Genomic DNA, 22,014 nt, shown 5'->3' on the forward strand with positions numbered 1-22,014 from the left:
GACAGATCTGTGGAAGCTCCCAGAGCCTAGTCTACCTTATTTTTTCCTCCCCCTTCCTTGGCCCCCAGGCCACTACTGAGACTCTTGTAGGATTTCTGGAATCCATTTTTAGGCCAGAGAGGGCTGCAGAGGTTGTAGCACAGGGTGGGGCGGGAGGTGCTGTCGGCACTTCTGTGAGACAGTAGCTACAGGAGAACACAAGTGAGACTGTACACATACAGGGCTTTTGCATTTTGACCAATGGTAGGTTCCAGCTCTGCCACTCAGAGTTGTGTGGCCAGGGGCATGTCATTTTCCCTATGGGAACATCATCTCTACACTTGGAGATCCTCAGTTGATCCCTCCTGAAGATAATGTGTACAGCTGTGGCAGAGAGATGCATGCCCTGTCCTTAGCCCTCACCCATAGCCTGCCTTTACTTAGAGCCAGAGCAGCTCTGGCTGCCTCCACTCTGCGACATCTGTCCCTCTGTTCCCACCTTCCTGCTTGGCTCTCACAGGTGGCAGTGATGGATAGATGCGCATGCACCAGTCTCCCCCTCCGCTTTCCTGCTTCAGTTCCTTTTTTGTTAGGAGAGATGTATTGGCTTTCTTCTCTTCTCTCTCTTGTCCTCTCCCCTTTTTGCCTGTGCCTCCTGGACACACCTTTCAAATAAACTGTACCTAGGGCTGCGTGTCTCTAAGAGTCAGCCTTTGGGGCAAGCCAAAGTGAGACTTGGTACAGGCCCTTGTTCGTATTACGGTGTCAGCAAATCATAAGAGAGAAAACCAATAGTATTTACCTTGTTATTAATGTCCCAAGAGCTAACAACGGGAAAACTAAACATGCCATGGTGATTGAAATAACTAACAACTCACCAGGCCAATACAAGGTGGGCTCTTTCTTGATTCCCCTGTGTCCCTCAGAGTGGATGCGTCCTTTCAGCAGGGAAATGTCACCCTGAAGACTATGGGGTCTTGAGTGTGTCGCAGGTTTCACATGACTTGAACAGAGGACCAGACCACTTTGAAACCTTGCTTTCGGGCTAAGACTCCATGTGGCACAATGAGGATGAATGCTGGCTCCTCTGGGGCTTCTGAGCCTGGTGCCTGGCATCAGTTTGCTGGAGTCATTGGAGGAATTGTATGGCATGTGAGGATGTACCTCTCTTGCCTAAAACATCTTAGTGAACTTACTATTATTCCTAGTAAGACTGATTCTGCCTTTCAGAGTGCTCTTTACAAACGTGTTCTTATGTCAATAGCCATGTGTAGATAGGTTTTTCTACTCACTGCTCACAAGTATGTCTTTATATTCAGAGTAATTTCTTTGCAAGTTTGAGATAATAATTAAAGGAATGCTGGCAGAACTCTGCCTTCGTTTCACTCTTCTCTCTTCTCCACACTGCCGTCCTGGTTCCCTGGAGGAATAGCCAGGAATGGAGGAGGTCCTTGGCGTAGTAGCTTCAAGAAAATGCCATTATCCTCCCCAGTCACCTTCCTCTTTTCTGGCACCTGGTGACAGGGTTTCCCCCAGGGGTCCTCGTACCAGGGAGGGGACCAGGACTTGGGGTCCATCAGAGGATAGCGGCATGAACCATAATGATCTGTATGTTTTCAGCAGTGGGTGTTGGGGTCTGTGTGAGGGGGCTTCCTGTCTGAGACATATCTGTGCTTTCCTTTGAGGTGGTGGGTGCCAAGGTTGTGACAAATGCTCGGAGTCCTGGAGCCCGTTGCTACGGCTTTGTGACAATGTCCACAGCAGAAGAGGCCACAAAATGCATTAACCACCTGCACAAGACAGAGCTCCACGGGAAGATGATCTCAGTGGAAAAGGTAAGGGGCCATTTTCTTCCAGGGCTGTGACCATTTGAGGAAACAGTAAGGTAATAGTTCTCCTTGCTTTTATTTTTCAGGCAAAAAATGAACCTGCTGGGAAGAAAACCTCTGACAAAAGAGAGGGGGAAGGGAAAAAAGAGAAGTCCAGTGCCAGTGACAGGTATTACTCTTCCTTGAGGGAATTGTGGCCAGGATGACCCTTTTCTTTATTTCACATCTTTCAAGTTCTTTGCAGATAGGGAAGAGCATGAGGCCTGTGGCCTCCTTTATTTTTTCCATCTGTTGGAAGGAAGTTCCAACACCAGTCCTTGGAGAGGATTTGCTTAATCCAGGGGCACTTGGAGAAAGGGGATGGGCTCCTTGTTCTTTGTTGCCCTGTTGATGCCAGCAGAGGCATCCTTCTTTGTGGCACTTGCTCATTGCAAGAAGCTGGCGGCTGGTTTGCTTACCTAAACACCTGAACTAACATATTTCTGTGTTCTTGGGCCTTACTTAGATCTGCAAACCTTAAAAGGGAAGATAAAGCTGATAGAAAAGATGATGCTAAAAAGGGTGAAGACGGAAGTGGAGAAAAGAGTAAAGATCAAGATGATCAGAAACCTGGCCCCTCGGAGAGATCCCGAACCACAAAATCAGGTAGCTCACTGACTGACTGATAGGCAAGAGCTCACCTTGTACTCTGTTCCTGGTGGGTGTAGTTTGTTGGTTTGCTGTGATCAGTTGGCAACACAAACTGGATTTATTTTCCATAGAGCTGAGTATTTTTTTCTTACAGGGATGTTTCTTGTTTCTTACGTTACACTGACTTCTTTCTTACAGGAAGTCGAGGAACCGAGAGGACTGTAGTAATGGATAAATCTAAAGGTGTGCCTGTTATTAGTGTTAAAACGTCAGGATCCAAAGAGAGAGTGAGTATTTTTTTTTCCCCTAGGGAATTGAGCAGTTTTTGTTTATTTTTCATTTGAAATTCCTTCCATTTTTATTTCCAAGTATGTTTTAGGGAATTCTTGAGCTTAATTTGCAAAAGGTTGTCTATCTTTTCAAAGTGTAGGTATCTTGAACTAAAAAAGAGAGAGAGAAATCTTAAAAGCTTTCCTTTAGGAGCATTCGAGATCGTGCTCCATGGCATAAATAAGTAAATGCTTTTTGAACCAGGTTTCCAAGAGCCAGGATCGCAAATCAGCCAGCCGAGAGAAGCGGTCTGTTGTGTCCTTCGATAAAGTCAGAGAGCCTCGGAAGTCGAGAGACTCGGAGTCCCGCAGGTGAGTCAGGGTTTAGGAAGTGGTTATTTATAGCTGTGTCCAGGCAGGGCAGGGAGAGCGTGAGGAAGTGTTGGCCCTGTGTTTCAAAGCCCCCTAATGGGCAGAGAACTCCTTTAAGCCTGTTTGTTTGCCCCTTTGGCTTTCATCTCATAGACCTGCCGTGCTGTGACTTTCAAACCTAAGGCTTTTTCAAATGATTCTTTCATTCAAATAGGCTTATCTCTTCCTGAATATTATGGAAGGGAACAGTGGCAGTAGATGGGATGCTTCCTGGTGCAGTAGAGCTAGTTAACAAAACACCAGCTTGTTCCAGAAGCCATGTATAGAAAAGATTTTGATTCTAGTGCACTAACTCAGTTTCACAGTGACTAATTAAAGTTCATGATTGAGAGAGCAAAACTCTCTGATTCAGACTTACTTGCTACAAAAACTATGTTCTGTTTCTTATTTTTAATGGGTATTTTACAGAATCAAATGTTGAACACCGGAAAGAGCTCAGTTCATACGATAGCTGACCCCACACACACCACTTTGCTGTTAGGTAGCTGGTCTCAGACTCAGGTGGAAGCAGAACCTGTGCTGTTTCATAGGCACTGGGCCCACCTTCATTCTCCCCAATAGAAAAGCGGTCCTGCATGTTGAGGTCCAGTACTGTAAGCTGTATTTCTGCAGTGCTCCATGGTTGGTCTGCACTTCTGTGGGAGCTGCTGCTCTGCATTTATGAAGCTTACCTTACTGCGTGATGCTGCCAGCACTGTGGCCTGCGGTCCCCTGCAGCTGTGGCTCTTCATCCACAGGTTACGTGAGCGCAGTGAGCGGGAGCAGCGCATGCAGGCGCTGTGGGAGCAGGAGGAGTGGGAGCAGCTGGAATTCGCTCGTAAGAGGCTGGCCTTCCATCGGCACCGCCTGGAGCGGGAGCGCATGGAGAGGGAAAGGCTGGAGCGGGAGCGCATGCATGTGGAACATGAGCGCAGGAAGGAGCAAGAGCGCATCCACCGTGAGCGCGAGGAGCTGCGGCGCCAGCAGGAGTTGCGCTATGAGCAGGAGCGGCGGCCTGCTGTGCGGAGGCCCTATGATGTGGATGGCCGGTAAGCCCAGCTACTCCCACCAGCTGCCCTTAGGTAGCCCATGGTACTTAGAATTGTATTAGGGTTCCCAAAATTATGTGAACTTCAGATTCTTTAAAAGGAAGTACTAGTACTTGATACAGCCCAGTTCCATGTCCTCTACTTGGTTGGGGAATCTGTAGTGCTTTGAGATCAGTGGGAAAATAACGGGCAAAGTTGTGCTAACGAAGTCACTAGATTCCAGTCCCAGCACAGATACCCTGAGGAGGGAGCTCAGGCACCCAGAGCAACTGGATGGGCAGCCAGACCAAAAAATACTTCTGGGCCTCTTCCAGGCTTTGGAATCACTGTAGTGATTTGTTTTTGTTCATTTCAAAAATAAAATTTAATTTTGATTCTGCAGGTATTTTTTTTATAGATTTTATTCTTCTGGAGAGAAAGGGAGGGAGGGAAGAAGAGGGAAACATGTGTAAAAGAAAAATCACCTGGTTGCCATTTGCATGCCCCCAGACAGGGACTTCACCCACTACCCAGGCATGTGTTCTGACCACCCTGACCAGAAATTGAATCAGCAGCCTTTTGCTTTTCAGGATGATGTCCAACCCACTGACCCACACCCAGTCAGGGTTTCCCAGACATACTGATGGACATGTGAATACTAGGTGCTAACCACCAGTGAAAAAGGTGTAAATTTGACTCTTGCTGTGCGGAGTCTAGGTACTAGTCCCAGCAGTCATCCTGTCCAGGTGTTTCCAAGTGCATTGCAATTTGGAAACCGTGTTTTGTTTTTATCTTCTTTCTACAGCATGGGCTAAAAGATCCCTCTACAACATAAAATATAAACTCTGTAAGAGGCTTTTAGGCTGTCTTAGGAATTTTTGTGCTTTTGTGCTAAATACTGATGCTGGAAGTCAGTTCTGCTCATAAATATTTTAAAACAGCACATTTCAAGTGTTTCTAAAAGTTCTCTCCACTGGATGTCTTTGCTGGGTCAAGTCATTGTCTGGGTGGAAGAGACAGAGTGCACTGCAGAGCTGATAACACCTTCTGCCGTCTTAATAGATTGAGGCCAGCTCTCATGGCTGCTCTGCAGACACGTATTTGTGTCTACCTGCCCACTTCACTTATCACCTCTTACTAGGTGAACCAAAGCTCTTATGCATGGGGCAGGTGGGTGTATTGGGCAGAATAGAATGGAGTCATTCAGTCAAATCTTGTCACCCCTCCAGCCTCTCTCAGCTTGTACAGCAAAGAGTACTCTGTTGATAAAAGTAACTCTTGTTCACTGAAGTGGTCGTGCCAGGGACAGTCTTAAGGTGCAGTTCATAAGTACCCACAAGGTGACTTATTTGGAGGGAGAAAATGCACTCAGCTCTTGCTTGCTTTCCCATCCAGGCGAGATGACGCCTACTGGCCAGAAGCCAAACGAGCTGCCCTGGATGAGCGCTACCATTCTGACTTCAGTCGCCAGGACCGCTTCCATGACTTTGACCACAGGGACCGGGGCCGCTATCCCGACCACTCAGTAGACAGGTCAGCCAGACTCCCATGACCCTGTGCATCTAATAAAGATGGTGTTTGTCCTGGGTTGTTGTCAATAACAAGGAGATTTGCCTTTTCTGGTTCTATGAATCCACTCTAATAGCGCGCGCATGCGTGCGTGTGTGTAGGTGTGTAGGTAGTACTGGGTTCAGTTTGGGAGGTGTTTCCATTTGGGGGTTTAACCAACCTATCCTTTCTCTCCTTAAGGTTTCTTTTTAAATATCTCTTTCAGGAGAGAAGGTTCAAGGTCAATGATGGGAGAAAGAGAAGGACAGGTAAGTCGATAGCTAGGATTGTAGGCAGTTTTCCTGTTGAGTTGATTTCTCGTCCCTTTTACCTGCCACCCTTTTCCTTCATTTGCATTAGTAGGAGAATGATTAAAGAAGAAGGCAGCCCTTCAGTGTTTATGGAATGACAATTTGAATGATTTGTGCTTAGTCTTGGCTAGAAATCTAAACAGGTTTTCTGAAGTCCTTTTTGGCCTTGATCTGATGTTCTATTTGCCTTACTGACTAAATGCATTGGTAGTAAAGTGCTAAAGAGCCTTGGGTGAAACTTTACAGGCTGTGTTGGAATGTACCTTATAATGGCCACACAGCAGACAGATGCCACACTTCTGTGATCAGCCTGCCCAGCTGAGCCTCAGATGGCAACTCATTCTCCCTGGTCCACCTTCACTCTTTCCAGAATTAACATATAAAAAATAAGCTCAGTCTTCTCCTTTTCCCTGTGTTACATGTGGATTGAGAACTTGCCCAAGGAGTCTCAATTCAAGTGGGTTTACACAGAAAATCAAGGGGATTAAGGGAAGGTTGTGGCCAGGGTGGTGGTTGTCAGAATTGGTGCCCTGTGAGTTTGTCTTTTCCCTGACTACAGCAGAGGTTTTTTTGGTCCCAACCTCCTTGCTCAGTTCCTAAGAATATATCGAGGGGGGTTCTCTGCCACCTCAAGAATAATTCTGTAATGCTCATGAGTCCTTTATCTCTACTTCTGGAGATAAATCTCACATGCAGCTACATCTAGACCTAGTCTTCTGGTTTTTCTTTGATGGGGAATTTGGGCACAATGGTTACACTGTCCAGGCTTCAGAATCAGAACCAGAATCCATCCTGGTGCCACTACTTCTGCTGAACCTATTTCTCCAGCCATGAAATGAGGGTATTATTTTAAGACATTGGTGGTTGAGTAAATGAGACAACATACATATCCACAGAAAGTATTTCCACAATTCCTCACACATAGCTCTTATCATTGCTAGCAGTTTTTTGTCTGATGGTCAGACTGTACAAAACTACAAGGGTTCATTTTTGGTGCTTTCTTACATACAATCATATAAAAAGACCCTATTGCTGCCCCAGACGGCCAAGTGGTGACATCTGACAAAGGAAAATCACCACAGACCTCTAGGGCCTTGTTACATAGGCTGGTTGGTGTGACAGAAGAATGTGTTGGTTAAACTTTAAAATACAAGAGAGAGATGGAAATGGGCTTTAGGTAATGAAACAGGTCTTGCTAAATTGAACTTCCCTGCTTCCCTGTATTAAATGCTTCTCTGTCCAGTGGTGTGTCTTTAGATTGAAGGCTATTAATAAATGTTCATCTTTGTGCAAAACTAGATGACGTTCTGTTAATCAGGAGCTGTAATTTTTTTTTTAAGTGTTATTTTGGATGTCCCATTTAAGCAGCTCTTCTTTTGTTTGGCAGAACTGACTTTCGCAGACACTTTGCCTTTGATTGTGCCCCTTGAAGGAACAGTGCTGTGTTCTGTCCATCTTGTAAAATTGACCTTATCTTCCCTTGTTGGGGGAGGTATCAGTGTATATTTGGGGGTAAGAGGCCAGGGGAGGCAGGTAGCAGTTAGGGCTCAATCCATGTAAGGGCATAACCACTTGGCCTCGGAGGGCTCCCAGCTTACGGGGGAGGTGAACATAGCTGCAAACACTGACTGGGCTGCTGGAGCAGGCATACAAGGGGCTTCGTGACCAGGGCTTCCTTCTAGTTTCTTCTCACTTCAGATATGGTCCTGAGGCAAAAGCCCCCAAGGTCACAGGTTGGGTTTGTACAATAGGAAACCATAGAATGAAAGCCACCTTCCCCAGGTCCCTAAAAGTCAGCTTCAGACATTCCTGTAGCAGATGGGTTGCTTCTGTCATATCCCCTTCACAGAGCATGTGGAACAGGGCCAGGCACTCTCGGGGCTATGCCAGCCCAGCACTTGACACAATGACAGTACATAGTGGCATTGGTGGCGCCAACCAAGGTTTGGCTGCTCCCAGCTCTTTCAGACAGGTGTCCTGCATCCCCAGCAAAGTGGGGGCATGATGCCAGGCCCAGTAATGAATTATGTTAAAGGATCCTACATGGCTCTTCTCTGGTGGTTCTGTGGGGGGTGTTTATTATATTGTGAACAGAGGCCTGTTCTTGATGTGGAGTATGTGCTAGGTTGCCAGCAGCCCTCAGTCCCTCAATATTCTGCCTTCTTATTAGGAAAAATCTCAGTCCCAAACTTCCTCCTCCTTTCCTTGCTTTTTGAGCGCTTTTTCCTCACGAGGCAAACTCTAGGGATGCAGCTGGGTCATGCAAACTAAAATGGCATATGTGCCATGGGATAGTACACAGAATGCCCTGGCAGCGCTGTCTTGGGTCTACAAGTGCTCTTGACTACCTTGTTGCCCCAAAGGCTTTGGAATGCAGGGTTAAATTCTAAAGCCATCTCATTTTGGCTCTTTAATACCCAGCATTACCCCGAACGTCATGGAGGACCAGAGCGCCACGGGCGGGACTCCCGTGATGGCTGGGGTGGATACGGCTCTGACAAGAGGATGAGCGAGGGCCGGGGGCTGCCGCCTCCACCCAGGTTTGTGTCTCAAACTCCACAGTGCCCTTGTGGGCCTGACACGTAGCTGACAGACCCACAGTCTCAGGGATATGATGAGCACTGTCCCCGTGACTCGGTGCATTGACCATGGCTCTGGCCACCTTGGAGCTCTTTGAGTAGCGTGGGGCCAGAGCCAGGCCTGTTTTGGGAAATACCCACTGCCTGAAGGGATGGGGGGCTGGGAACACAGAACGCTAAACCCACCCTCCAGAACCCACCTCTGTTGCAATTCTGAGAGGCACAGATGGGGGCAATCCAAATCAGAGATGTCTTTTTCCAAGGGGCAGACGTGACTGGGGGGACCATGGCCGAAGAATAGAGGATGACCGTGCGTGGCAGGGCGCTGCTGATGGAGGCATGATAGACAGGGACCACAAGAGGTGGCAAGGTAAGAACTGGCTTTCTGGGATGCATCTGTTTGTAGAGAAGCATCTGGAAAGCTCAAGCTGCACCTGCTCTTTATTAGTCACTGCTTGTTTCCTGCTGCAAGGGTAGGAGCAGCTTTCTCTGCTCTCCTTCTCCAGGGCCAGGCAGAAGAGATGCCCCTTAATGATTGGTTTGCGGGGGAGGGTAGTAGGGAGGGTTGGCGCAGAAGAGTACTATGGTTGTTGGTAACTCCTCCCCGCTGTGACTGAGGACAGCCCTGTGTGGTTCTTGTGCTTCTACATTCACTGGGTACCTGTAAGCTCTGGGTTGATGGATGGCATGAGAAAGGGACTGGGTTTGCCTGATCTGTGTCATTGTCCTCTAAACTACATCTCATGCTTGGAGGCGACAAGTGAAAAGTCTCTCTGTTTTCTAGGTGGTGAGAGAAGCATGTCTGGTCACTCTGGGCCAGGTCACATGATGAACCGGGGAGGGATGTCAGGGTAAGGTGTTCTGTGTCTCAGTCTCTGTACCAGTCTCCTCTTGGCATATTGGCTTACCTTGGGGAAGGTTTAGCAACAGTCAAGTCTTCCCAACTTACACTGTCCCTAAAATGGTGCGGGTCTGTCCCCTAGTGTTGCTACTCAAGAAGGAAGAGAGTCCCGAAGAGCTTGTCTCAGTGGCACCCAGCAGATCCCACTGAATAGGGTTAGTGAACATGAGCATCTGCATTTGTTCCAGGCGCGGCAGCTTTACCCCAGGAGGGGCCTCACGGGGCCACGTGATCCCACGGGGTGGAATGCAAGGTGGATTTGGCGGCCAGAACCGGGGCAGCCGACCCAACGATGCCCGCTTCACTCGCCGCTACTAAGTGCTTGGAATCCTGTGTTCCGTCACGTGGCAACCAGAGTATGTCCTGTTAGCAAGTTATCTTAAACCGTGTACAATAAATTTTTTTTTATCTGCTGCCATATTGTAGCTCGATACAATGTGAATGTTTTTTGTTTTTTTGTAATAAATGTGTTTCTGTTCACATACCCTTTATTTAAAGCATCATCTCTTTTATTTCTATCTCTTTGAGTAAAACGAAATTATACTCAGCATTGCTGAGCCACAGCTTTTCCTGCAGGGAAGGAGGGCTTGAAAGGGGCAGCTTCAAGGGACTCCCAGGGTTTCCATCTATCTTGTAGCCCTTACTGAACAGGCTGTTACTTTGTGTATGGTAAAACATACCTTAACATGAAATTTACTATGTTAACCATTTTTACCTGCACAGTTCAGTGGCATTTAATTCACACTGCTGTACAACCATCATCACTGATCTCCAGAATTTACTTTCCCAAACTAGAAATTATTAATCACTAACACCCCAGTCCCTGACACCCACCGTCTATTTTCATTTCTATGGATCTATCTCCTCCAGGGACCTCACATGCGTGGTTTGAGGACAAGTTAATGGCAAAGTGGGGAGCTGAGCAAAGCCAAGCTGTTGAACAGCAGGAAGTGATGAACTCTGCTGGGGGAGGGGCAGGGGTCTGGCTCTGAAAGTGGGGTTGCGGGGACACATGTGGGACAGTGTGAAGCAGGTGTGTTCAGTGACCAAGCGTTGCCTGGAGTCCAGGGCTTTGCATCCTGGCAGTTCTCTCCCAGCCTCAGTCTCAGGGAGACATCTCCCCTCCCCTCAGCTGACCAGGACCTGCTCTGTTCCTCCTGCCAGAGACCAACCACCTGACCTGTGAAACTGGATCAAGAATCCCACTCAGGAGTCTGGGGGCCAAGTCCTGCTTTTACCTCCTGCTGTGGGGCAAGTTCCTCCTGTTCTATGACCCTTCATTTGCTCACCTGTAAAGTGAGGCTACTGAGTTGCTTCAAAAAGGTGCCATTGTGGGATTGTGCCTCCCTAGCTGCTCCCCACCCCGCCCCAGCTACAAATATACTAATTCTCTGAAAGCCACAGGACAGTTTCCAAGTTCTAGTCCACCAGGATTCCTGTTGACCGTAACTGTTAACAGGGCCCCAATGGGGAAACACATAGCTTGTCTATTTGGATGTATCGCCTTGTACTTTCAGAGTTAACGAAAGGTGGCTTGGCCCTGAGCCACCTACGGGAAGAGCCTAGGCCGCTGTAGACCATGTGGCCCTGAGGCAAACAGCACAAAACAGCCCAGCTTTTGCCCAGCACAGCTTTGGGAGCACAGCATTGGCTGGTCTGTGCTCTCAGCAGGAAACAGATCCTGAGCCCAGCACACAATGACCAGTGTCTTTGGGGATCCTTGGGGCTCTCAGTCAACTTTTGTTCAACAAAGATCCCCATCCCTTGCCATCTTAGTACAGTCCCTCCAGGGAAGGGACAAGCAACATGAGCTCTAGGGATAAATGAGAATTGGCAGGTAAGATTTTTAAAATTAAGAACCTTGATATGGGAGATGATCCGGAGTTAACCAGCAAGATCACAAGGGTCCTTATAAAAGAATGAAGGCACCAGGGGAGCAGAGATGTGAGAGAGAGGAGACGACATTGCTGGCTATGACAATGGAGAAAGGGTCTGTGGGCCAAGGGATGCAGCAGCCTCTAGAAGCTGGAAAAGGCTGGTAACAGATTCTGCCCTGGATCCTCTGCAAGGAGCCAGGCCTGCTGCCACCTGGATTTCAGCCCAATGAGACCTGTGTTGGGCTCCTGACCTCCAGAACTGTGAGAAGCAGTTTATATTTCATTTAGCACTAAATTTGTGGTCATTTGTTGCAGCAGCCACAGGGTACTCATACTAACACCCAAGGCAGTCTCACTCTCAACTAGGGTGATTTGGTCCCCAGAGGGACATCTGGCAGCACCTGGAGACATGTGGTTGTCATGTCTGGGGAATACAGCGGTGCTACTGGCATTTGGGGGTAAAGGCAGGGATGCTGCTCAATGTCTATAGTGGCCAGGATGCCCCCCGCCAAAGATTTACCTGGTCTTGAATGTCAGTGATGCTGAAGTGAGGAAACCCTGCCCTGAGAAACTCCTGGGCAGGGGCAAAGGAGGCCCAGAATGGACACTTAAACTCATTCTGGGGGTATGGAAAAGGGTCAGCATCTGCTGTGGGCAGGAGTCAGCCAGGAGGAAGAGTCGGGGCCTGGTGAGGGGGCCCATGAGTTGTAGGCAAAAGCTGGTGGTGAAAACCAGCTGTTTCAGGAACTGATGGCCAACCGGAATGTTATAGGAGGGACCCAGGGGAGTAAGAGGGCCCCTCTGAGGAACCTGGGCTCACAGAGAAAGCAGTGGGAAGCCACAGGCGGTTTCTGAGCAGGGTAGTGACATGAACTGACTTGGACTTTGGAAAACAGATTGATGGGGGCCAGCCCGGAGGCGGGGAGACCAGGGAGGTAGTCTTGGCACTGGCGATGATCCAGGTGGATGGAGACAAATTGGGGGCATGACCAGGTGAGGCAATGGATGGGCAAGAGTGGCATTCTGGTGTCTGGGCTGATGGCTGGGTCCACATGGACGGTTTGGAGACCAGCCATGGGGCGTCGGGGATAGAGGCTGACCCCAGGCCCAGCCTGTGGGCAGTAACTCAATCACAGGGACCATAGAGACCAGGGCTGGAGTTCAGTTGAAAGGGATCCCCCCATGCCCCAACACACACACACACACACACACACACACACACACACACACACCCCACCCCCCCACCCCCACCCCCACCCCCACCCATAGTTCAGGGAACTGCAGGACGCAGCCTCCTGGAAGTGACGGGGCCAGAGAGCTAAACATGTCCCCAGGGCAGCCCCTCACAGACTTACAAACTTTCCTGTAGGTTTTGCTAGACCAATAATGGGCCTTGAACATTGTTCAAAAGCCTGGTGGGGTGGCCTTAGCAGGTATACCCCCCATTCCATAAAACTGTGATAACAACAGGAGGGTTGTGAGCACTAAGGGAGCCTAGTGGAGCACATGGCCTAGCCAGAGTACAAATCCCTCCTGTGTGCAAAGGCCTGATACTGGGTCCATCAGAGTGAGGCAAATGAAAACCCTGTGTCCCAGGTAGGGTTTAAGGTTAACTATCTGGGCTCCTGGTGGACTGTGGGCTTTGAACCTATCCATACAAGTGTCTCCATCTGTAAAATGGACACATGGGGCTGCTGGAAAGGCTCGGTGGATGGGGAGCCAGGCTGGGAGGATCGTAAACCTGGGCCACAGTCCTGACCTCCAAGATGGTGGGCACCAGCACCAGTTCCTTCTTGGGCAGCACCAACAATCAAGGACACTCCTTGGCTTTGCCCATCCTGGAGATCATGGTGACACAGGTCACATCGGCTCTCCCTCCCCAAACACCCTAAGCCAGGCCATCCATTCTCAGCTACACCCTTCCCTATTTGTCACCAAGTGGACAGACTGGACAGACACTCACCAGCCTCTCTGGGAAATGCCCTGGCCTCTGGTCTCCACCTTCCTCACATGTTAACACCTGCCGTCCCATCCAGGATCATGGGCCTGAGTGAGTTCTATTTCCTAAACTGAGGGAAATACAGCCCAGAACTCTTGGGAACAGAGGGATTCCATGCTGGCCCGGAGCACCATGGTGGGGTCTGCTCCTTGCTCCCAGAGCAGCCTCCTGGGCCAGCCTCTGGCTCCGACCTACACCCACCTCCCACCCTGACGGGCACAGGTTTCCTTCTAGCGCCACCAGAGTGGGATGCCCTCAACAATGGGGTCCTTGGAGCATCTAGAGTCAGCCCACCCTCCCAGAGCTCCAGCCCAAAAGGGCAGCACACACATTCAGGTCACTAGGCAGCTGATCCAGCATGGGATAGGGGTGTCAGGGAAGGCTTCTGAAGGGACCAGAGAACCTCTGGAAGATGAAGTCGGGAGCACATGGTCCTTGCAGGCTGCACAGACCCCCACATGGCAACAACCTCCAGGATTGTGCTCCTCAGGAACACGAGATTGTGAGGAGCAGATGGAATGAGAATGGGGACCAGGTAAGGTTGGGTGTGTAGACAGCACAGGGGAGAGAAATTTTTCCCATTCTACCAAGTCCTGGCTTCCCAGACTGTCCTACCCTGGGCTCAGCCCTCCAAGACCCAGAACCCCCAGCCCAGGCTGGCCTTCAGCACTTTCTCAACCCTTTCCCGGGACCCTGAGCACTGCCACCTGTCCACTCCCACTTCCCATATCGAGGGAGGGTGCTGGCGCGTAGGAACCAGACAGAGAAAGTGTGAACCGAGATCAGGCCCCAAGGAGCCCCCAGGAGGCAGAAGCCCAGGCCCACATGCTCTGAGAGCCAGCTGGGCCATCCCATGTCCCTGGGGCCAGCACACAGGTTGGGGGACACTTCCAAAGTCCTTTATTGGGCCAGTAAGGCCAGGAGCTGCCCTTGGAGTGGGGTCCTGCTCTGGAGGCTTGAGGTCCAGGGGCATGTTCCTGAACAGGGAAGGCAACCTCCTCTGACAGGCTACTTGATTCGCTCCTTCAGGTATTCCCAGCCCTCCTTGGTGTATTCGCGGGCCTTGGAAGGGGCCACCGACAAGGCCGACATCACGGTAATAATGCCTGTGGGGGGGGGGGGGGGGAGGAAGGGCAGGCCAGTACCTGGTGAGACTCCTACCTACAGCTAAGGGGTTTAGTCCAGCTCCCAGGGACACCCAACTCAGCCATGCTTTGAGAGGTGCCACTTCCAGCTCTGTCAATTCCACACAGGGAAACTGAGGCAGAGGAGGTGCAGGACCTCACTTTGTCTGAGGCCACCTGACTCTGTGTATTCAGATGTGGCTCAAACTCTCAAAAAGAGGGTCCATCTTGCTCCCACTTCCCTGGAACCACCACCCCTTCTCTTTTAGATGCGGGAGAGGCACACACAGCAGCAAGGGGAGCAATGGAAAGGCATGGCCAGGAAGCAGGATTGGGGATGCTAGACTGGGGTACCTGGCGCCACCCCCCAAGCTGAGGGACCAGGGCCTACCTGAATTCCAGGACTCGCGGATGTGAAAGTTAAACTTTGGAGGGGCTGGGAGCTGGGAAAAGACAGGGAAGAAGGGGCTGGTGAAAAGGGAATGGCCTGGCAGCCCCAACCCCCTCCGGAGGAAGAGACAGCAGCACACGCCCCAGTGTGGAGGACACCAAGCAGGGCTGGAGGAACCAGGGACTGAAGGCCACCCCAAAGCTGACTCCCACCAAGCCTCAACCTCACTCCCAGCAGGAGGTGGGTACCTGGGGTAACTTCAGGCCCGTCTGCTCACACACGTACTGGCTGAACTGGTACATGGCAGGGGGGACCACCTCCTCCGCCTTCTGAAGGGCCGCCTGGCTCTTGTCGCCGGGTCCCAGAAGCTCCTGGTCATACACCAGGTAGACAACTCCCCCAGCCACACTCCCCTTGATGAGAAACCTGTATTCAGGGAAGGGAATGACAGCAGCTCAGGAGACACTGCTGGCCACCCTCAGGGCCCTAGGCTCATGGGAGGAGTTAGACCCCGCCCCCAAGAAGCCCCACAACTCACTGACTCCAGAAGCTAGGCAGGTAATAGGGGAATGAAAGAGCACTTTGCTAGCCCAAAGGCATGCCTGACCGCTACTAGGCACAGCACTCCATTTACAGTATGCAAAGCTGGAGTACTCCGCGGAACTGAGTACTGGGGAACCGAAGCCCGCGCAATGACAGTGGGCCACTTGTGTGATTCCTCAGAAAGCAGGGAACAGTGAAGAGTTGGGGAGGGACCCTCCGCAAGCAAACCGCGAGGGTTTTCTAACTGTGACTGGTCGCTTCCTGAATGTCCTACGCTTCTCTGGGCGCGCATTCACCAACCCCAATAAATGGCCTGCAGCACTCCCACTTTACAGAGAAGGCAACTGAGGCTCGGAGAGATCTCGTATTCCGGTTGTCGGAAGACAAAAAGCTCGCGCGACCTCGGGAATCATCTCTCCGCTTGAAACTCAGTTTCCCCGTGTGGGCCATAGGACACCTGACACTACGGGAAACGAAGAGCAGGTCGTGAGCAAACTAAAAAGGGGTGTCCTCAGGAGGAGACTTTCTTGGGGGCTCGGGGCACGACCGCCGGCCACACGTACCTCATCAGCGACCACACTCGGGACCCCATAGTCGCTCTACTCCGCGCGCAAGGACACTCGGCTCGCCCGCCGCTTCCGGTCGCGGGGCAGCAGAGGCCCCTGGGAAGCGTACTTTCCCTCGTCAGCCGCAAAGGCCTCCGGGAGTCTGAGTCTCGTCGCCGCTTAGAAACGCTGGAGATGCGGTCCTACCCCAAAAGGACATTGGGAAGCCTAATTAGTCTTTTTGGGCCGGGCCGCCGCAATGCTGTCTGAGAAATGTAATCGGCACCGCCCAGTGAGGCGGGGGAAGGCTCGCCTAGCCGCCAAGGCTCCAGGGAAATGTAGTCCGGCCTTGGTGGCGTGAATGAAAAGGAGTCGAGTGTCTATAGAGTGAGGCCTGGGGTTGACCCAGGAAGTCGGAGCCGGAGAGATCCACCTGAGCCCGCACGGGGAACTCAGGGCACGGGCCAAAGAACAGTGTTCCTTGATGTCAGTTGTCACGGCAACGCGAGGGCGGACTTGTTGGTGGGGGGGTCTAAGTCACGTGATCGGGTTCGGAGTGTGGGTGGTTTTTCCTTCAGGGAGCGGAGCCAGGGCTTCGATTGGGAGTGGAGCCAGGAGGGAAGCCGTTGCCCGGCAACGCCCGGGCGCCCGGACCCCGCGACCTGAGCCCTCCCGGCGGGGAGGCTGGCTCTTAGTCACGTGACTCAGGGCCTACGGAAGGGGGCGCGGTCGGGGTCGCAGCCCCCCGCGGCGGTGAAGGTAGGCCCGATTGTTGTGCCCCGTCGCTCCCAGTCAGGGACCCTAGCGCCGGTGGACAGCGGGAGAAACTGAGGCCCGAGTGGGTGAGTGAGCAGTTGGGGAACGCAGAGCGGGTCACACTCTCCCTTTGTCCAGATGTAAAACTGAGGCCCGGCGATATCAAAGGACAAGTGGATTCCGCGAGGATATGGTTTCCCTATTTCTTACCCGCCTCAGCCTGGCTGCTTCATCCATCCATCCATCCTTCCATCCATCCATTCTTCCTCCCACCCACTCACCCATCTATCCCTCCATCCAACTCAGCCTTCCCTTTTGGGGCTGCTGTGTTCAAGGCCAGGGATGGGAAGAGGGTTGAGCTGAGGGGCTTCACGGATTTTCTCTGCAAATGAAAGAGGTGGGAGTGCGTTCCCTGCTAAGAGAATGGCTGGTGTGACCGGGGAAAGTTCGAGAAGTTAACTTTTCTCATAACTGATTCATAGACAGGACTTGGGGAAGATGGGAATGGACACGTGGGCAGAGGCCAGACCCTGTGGGCCTTGTGGGCTGTGAGGAGTTTGGTCTCCACCTGGGGCAGTGGCGAGCCCTTGGGAGGGTTTAGAGCAGGAAAGGGGCACGCCAGACTTTCTACAGAGATCCCTTTGGCTGCACGGATAGGACAGGGTGGGAGGAACGGAGTGGGAAGATGGGGGATCTTACCAGGGAAGATGCCTGGGAGCAAAGGGCATAGGGTTGGATGTAGAAATTGGTGGTATGGGGACTCTCCAGTTGCACCACCTCTCAGCCTCCTGGGTCCTAGAAGTTCCCCTCTCCTCTGTCTCACTGAGTCCAGGGGATAGAATCCCCAAGATGTGATAGGCCTGTGTCCTTTTCAAGGAAGACCCATGACTCCCCAAACGTTAAGCATGCAGCCTGTTTCTCTCTTTTGCCTTGTCTCTAGAACAAGTAAATCGCTCGCACAGCTGACGTCATATTTTAACCCTCATGACATGGGACTTTCCGATTACTCCTGAGTATCTCCAGACACAGTGGTCTTTCTGAGCTCCCCCAGCTCTTGCCTCCCACATTCAAGTGTCAATCTAGTATCTTTTGAGCACCTGGCACAGTTTGGTGAGCTGAAGACCTAACGGTGAAAAAAAACAGAAGTAGGCTTTTGTTTTCTTCTTGACAGTCTAGGGGAAGAGAGGGACAGTGAACATGAAAGAAATCATCAAGGTGAAACAAATCATCAAGGTGATTTGAGGAGATGGAGGTAAAAGTTCTAGAGGTAAGGGAGGAGGAGGGACTAGGAAGGGAAGTGCTTTAGAAAAAGAGGGCCCTGGCTGGTGTGGTTCAGTGGATTGAGGGTCGGGCTGTGAACAAAGGGTCGCCGGTTGGATTCCCAGTCAGGGCACAGGCCTGGGTCGCGGGCCAGGTCCCCAGTGCAGGGCACACGAGAGGCAACCACACATTGGTATTTCTCTCTCTTTCTCCCTCCCTTCCTCTCTCTAAAAATAAATAAATAAATCTTTTTTTAAAAAAAAGAAAAAGAGGTCAGGGAAGTACCCTGGAAGGAAGTAATTTTTGTGCTGAGACTGGAAAGTGAAAGTAAACCATTGGATTTATTTGCAGAGAGCATTTTGGGCAGAGGGAACAGCCAGTGTAAAGGCCCTGAGGCAGAGGGTAGCTGGCTGGTTCTGAGGAACAGCACAGAGGCTGGAGTGGCAAATTGCAGAGTGAGCAAGAGGGGCATTTTGGCCATCAAGGAGTGTGGTTTTTCCTAGATAAATCAAGGAGGATTTTCAGCAAGGGGAGGTAAGATGTGATTCTGCTGTTTTCTGAGGGGTGGGGGGAAGCCCCAAAGATTGGTACAGTGGTTCAGGAGACCTGTATGGTGACCTGGACCAGGTGGTGGCTGTGGAGATGGAGAAGAGGGGCAGGTCCAGGGGCCAGGAGGATCTTCTTTGAACAAAGGGAAGTTGGGGAAACAGGTGTGGCTGTGGGCCAGGCCTGTGCCGGCCACCCTCCCTCTCCCTGCAGAGCCAGAAAAGGCCATGAAGGTGCTGCTCCTCACAGGGCTGGGAGCCCTATTCTTCGCCTATTATTGGGCTGACAACTTCAACCCAGGTGAGTGCCTGGGGTGGGACAGGGAGGAATCAGGTCAGCTGTCCTGTGCACCCCCTAGGCTGACCACCCCTGCTCACTGCCAGCTAGCCTCCAGGGAGCCCGTGTGCTGCTGACAGGGGCCAGTGCAGGCGTTGGGGAGGAGCTGGCATATCACTATGCCCGTCTGGGCTCCCACCTGGTGCTCACTGCCCACACTGAGGCCCTTCTGCAGAAGGTGAGACACGTATTTCAAGTTTAATGTTGGGGTCAGGAGTGGGGTGGAAAATGGGGCCTGGGTTTGAATCCTGACAAAGATCCAGGCTTCCTGTGTGAACTTGGGCAAGTCGCTTAACCTCCCTGAGCCCTAACTTCCTCCTTTGCAGAATGGAGATGATAAAAGTGCCTTCTTGTGGGTTATGGTATTGGGTAAATGCAGTAAGACAGTGAGTGTAAAGCAGGGAGTGTGCCCCAAGAAACGGCAGTATTGGTAGTGTCCAAAGCCTGTGATGATAGCCAGGGTTCTCAAACTCAACAGGATGGTGGGAGGACATTTCTTAGCAAGAGAATGTTCCAAGGAAATGTACAGCTCTTAGAGACAAACCTTCCAGAATTTCAAGAGGGGCCAGAAACCTTGAGATTTATTTGAAATCCTAAATTTTAAATGTTGATAATTGAGCAAACAAAACATCCCTTATTCTGGTCCACGGGCCGCCAGCTTGCAACCCCAGAGGTAAAGCTTTGGGAAAAGAACACGAGGCTCAGAGTAGGGGAGGGAGCGAACTGGGGTGGAGGGGCCCACGGGCAGCTCTGGCCTCCCAGGTGGTAGGGAACTGCCGGAAGCTGGGCGCTCCCAAGGTCTTCTACATCGCTGCGGACATGGCCTCCCGTGAGGTGCCAGAGCGCGTGGTGCAGTTTGCGCTGGACAAGCTGGGTGAGGGGCGGGGCCTGGAGTGTGGGACCTTGGACTAGGCCTTAAGGGTGTGGGGGTGTGGTAGTAACGGGTGTTTGTGGGAGGAGACTTACAAAGTTCCGGGGCGTAACTAGGGGTAAAACCTCATTGCATCCAAGGGGGCCCTACGGATTAGGGGCAAGCCTGGCAGGATCCAGGGAGTGGGGGGCAGGGGTATCTTTAACCTGGGGGTGGGGGGGGGTGGGAGGCTCTGTCTAGGGTGAAGCTCGTTGAGTCAATGCTCTGGGTAGAGTTTGCCAGTTTGAGGATTAGGGCTAGGTAGGGGTTCAAGGGACGGAGCCTCAAGGACTGCCCCTTAGCTGATGGGCCTCTCCTGGACAGGCGGGCTGGACTACCTCGTACTGAACCACCTCGGTGCTGCCCCAGCAGGCACACGGGCCCTCAGTGCTCAGGGGACAGCCTGGCTCATGCAGGTGCTCTGCCCCTCCTATCCCCAGGTCCCACTTCTAAGATTGCTAGGTTTCACCCCCTTTCAACTTTGGCTCCTCACACCAGCCCGCGCTCCCTCCCTCCCCAGGATCCACCCTCTTCCCCCATTCCTCTTTGGTCCTCTGCCCCAGGCCCCGCCCCCTGGCTCTAGGCTCCACCCTCTTTAGGCCTTGGCTCCTCCCCTAGGCTTGAGCTTCAGCTCCTCCTTCCAAGACCCTGCCCCAGTCCTCGGGCCTGCCCATCCCTAACCAGACCCGCCCCCAGGTTTATAGGTTTCGCCCCTTGCCCCCACCTTCTTGGCTTCGGTTCTCTGCTGCGTCACTCGCAGTCACCGCCTCCAGGTGAACTTCCTGAGTTACGTGCAACTGACTTCGTTGGCGCTGCCCAGTCTGACGGACAGCAAGGGCTCCCTGGTGGTGGTGTCCTCGTTTCTCGGTGCGTGCACGTGGGGCGGGCAGTGGGGAGGCCACAGGCCTGATGCAGGAGAGCCTGGATGAGGCAGGGTTTCCTCGAGATAGGGAAGCAGCGTGAGGCAGCTCAGCTGCTGCCTTCTTGCACCCTCAGGCCGCGTGCCCAGGTCCTTCTCCAGCCCCTATTCAGCGGCCAAGTTCGCACTGGACAGTTTCTTCGGCTCCCTACGGCGGGAGCTGGAAGTGCAGGATGTGAACGTGGCCATCACTATGTGTGTCCTCGGCCTCCAGGATCACGCCTCAGCTGCTGAGGGAGTCAGGTAAGGCCAGAGACATGAACTGGGGGTTGTGGGGAGCCACCCAGCTGCAGCCCCCACCACGTCCTCCTGTGCACAGGGGTGTCACAAGAGCCAAGTCAGCCCTGGGACCCAAGGCAGCCCTAGCTGTGATTCGTGGCAGTGCCACGCGCACCTCCCGCGTCTTCTACCCCTGGCGCTTCCACGTGCTCTGCCTGCTTCGAGCCTGGCTGCCTCGTCCAAGAGCCTGGTTCATCCGCCAGGAGCTCAATGTCACTGTCACTGCTGCTGCCTGAGCCAGAGGTAGAGCCTGTTCATCTTAGAGGGGGACCCTTCATCCAGCCATCCTGAAGGCAGGACAAAGACACACCTCTGGAATAGTGTTGCCAAGACATAAAAGGAAAACCGAGAAAAACTACTTGCACCTGGAAACAATGAAATCTCCAAGTATGAGAGCAGCTGCTGCGTGCCAGTACCTTGTCAGAGACTTGGAAGGCACTACCTCAGTCTTCTTGGTCGTCATTGTTGATGTGATCACTGCTTACATTTCACAGGTGGGGAAACTAAGGCTCAGAGAGGTGATATGGCAAGTCAGCCCCTAGGGCCCTGGTCACTTCAAATAGGTCGCACCAACCACTGAGCCACCCTTGGAACCTTCTCTGTCTCCCACCCGAGACACCTGATTTGTTCTTTCCATTCACTCAGTCTGGAAGCATCACCCACCTTTGCCCCAAGCAAGGGAGAACCGCAAAGCTATCTACCCAATGGTGGGGTCCGAGAAGGAGAAGGAGGAGGAAAAGAATGTGTTCTGCGCTGGCCCCGGCCTCCCTTTTCATAATAAAAGTCCCTTTTTTTCTTTGCACATCTATTGTTGAAATTTCTTGGTCCTTCCAATTTGCTGGCAGTGGGCAGGGAAGAGGGGATGTGTGTACTAGACCCCTAAACGCCGTTTCACAGGTGGAGAAACAGGCTGGGAGAGATGGGCTCACCCAGGAAGTCAGAAGGAAGGGTACTGAGTGTGGACCAAAGGTTCTATTTGCTGCACAAATTACATGATTTGTACACGAATAATGATAACATGCACCAGGCACTACACACTTAACA

General features: G+C 51.9%; 3 protein-coding genes across 4 annotated transcripts in view; 2 read left to right on the top strand and 1 right to left on the bottom strand.

The window, feature by feature from the left end:
• SAFB (scaffold attachment factor B) overlaps positions 1 to 9,923 on the top strand; it is a 28,158-nt gene extending 18,235 nt beyond the window's left edge. Inside the window, 12 exon segments of the mRNA XM_054562051.1 lie at positions 1,665 to 1,814; positions 1,895 to 1,977; positions 2,314 to 2,453; positions 2,637 to 2,725; positions 2,973 to 3,079; positions 3,877 to 4,167; positions 5,542 to 5,679; positions 5,921 to 5,963; positions 8,427 to 8,545; positions 8,854 to 8,954; positions 9,369 to 9,435; positions 9,674 to 9,923. Coding sequence (XP_054418026.1) covers positions 1,665 to 1,814; positions 1,895 to 1,977; positions 2,314 to 2,453; positions 2,637 to 2,725; positions 2,973 to 3,079; positions 3,877 to 4,167; positions 5,542 to 5,679; positions 5,921 to 5,963; positions 8,427 to 8,545; positions 8,854 to 8,954; positions 9,369 to 9,435; positions 9,674 to 9,803 — 1,458 coding nt within the window. The 3' untranslated portion in view covers positions 9,804 to 9,923.
• Positions 9,924 to 14,238: 4,315 nt separating this feature from the next.
• MICOS13 (mitochondrial contact site and cristae organizing system subunit 13) lies at positions 14,239 to 16,124 on the bottom strand. The gene is made up of 4 exons (XM_054562280.1): positions 15,983 to 16,124; positions 15,125 to 15,302; positions 14,877 to 14,928; positions 14,239 to 14,467 (listed from the first exon to the last, which is right to left on the bottom strand). Exons 1-4 carry the CDS (start codon positions 16,009 to 16,011, stop codon positions 14,370 to 14,372), a joined length of 357 nt encoding a protein of 118 aa, XP_054418255.1. The 5' UTR covers positions 16,012 to 16,124; the 3' UTR covers positions 14,239 to 14,369.
• Positions 16,125 to 17,662: 1,538 nt separating this feature from the next.
• On the top strand, positions 17,663 to 21,654 carry HSD11B1L (hydroxysteroid 11-beta dehydrogenase 1 like). Of its 2 annotated transcripts, XM_054562286.1 has the most exons (9): positions 17,663 to 17,987; positions 18,332 to 18,514; positions 18,708 to 18,826; positions 18,910 to 19,040; positions 19,625 to 19,736; positions 20,097 to 20,188; positions 20,546 to 20,639; positions 20,769 to 20,934; positions 21,011 to 21,654. In XM_054562286.1, the coding sequence occupies exons 3-9, from the start codon at positions 18,754 to 18,756 to the stop codon at positions 21,204 to 21,206; spliced, it is 864 nt and encodes a 287-aa protein (XP_054418261.1). In that variant the 5' UTR covers positions 17,663 to 17,987; positions 18,332 to 18,514; positions 18,708 to 18,753; the 3' UTR covers positions 21,207 to 21,654. The 2 variants fall into 2 exon arrangements, with proteins under 2 accessions (XP_054418261.1, XP_054418263.1); XM_054562288.1 differs by lacking the exons at positions 17,663 to 17,987; positions 18,332 to 18,514; positions 18,708 to 18,826; positions 19,625 to 19,736 and having other exon boundaries at positions 18,952 to 19,040.
• The last annotated feature ends 360 nt before the right edge of the window (positions 21,655 to 22,014 follow it).

The sequence above is a fragment of the Pteronotus mesoamericanus genome, unplaced genomic scaffold, assembly GCF_021234165.1.
Source record: "Pteronotus mesoamericanus isolate MK-2021 breed Mesoamerican mustached bat unplaced genomic scaffold, CSHL_Meso_final scaffold_636, whole genome shotgun sequence".
NCBI classification, from domain to species: domain Eukaryota; kingdom Metazoa; phylum Chordata; class Mammalia; order Chiroptera; family Mormoopidae; genus Pteronotus; species Pteronotus mesoamericanus.

Coding starts and splice junctions, on each gene's coding strand:
- MICOS13 (XM_054562280.1), bottom strand. CDS start 16,011: ATGGGGTCCCGAGTGTGGTCGCTGATGAG. Junction 15,303..15,982: donor CGAGTGTGGTCGCTGATGAG/GTACGTGTGGCC, acceptor CCCTGAATACAG/GTTTCTCATCAAGGGGAGTG. Junction 14,468..14,876: donor CCGCGAGTCCTGGAATTCAG/GTAGGCCCTGGT, acceptor CCCCCCCCACAG/GCATTATTACCGTGATGTCG.
- HSD11B1L (XM_054562286.1), top strand. CDS start 18,754: ATGAAGGTGCTGCTCCTCACAGGGCTGGGAGCCCTATTCTTCGCCTAT. Junction 19,737..20,096: donor GTTTGCGCTGGACAAGCTGG/GTGAGGGGCGGG, acceptor TCTCCTGGACAG/GCGGGCTGGACTACCTCGTA. Junction 20,935..21,010: donor TCAGCTGCTGAGGGAGTCAG/GTAAGGCCAGAG, acceptor TCCTGTGCACAG/GGGTGTCACAAGAGCCAAGT.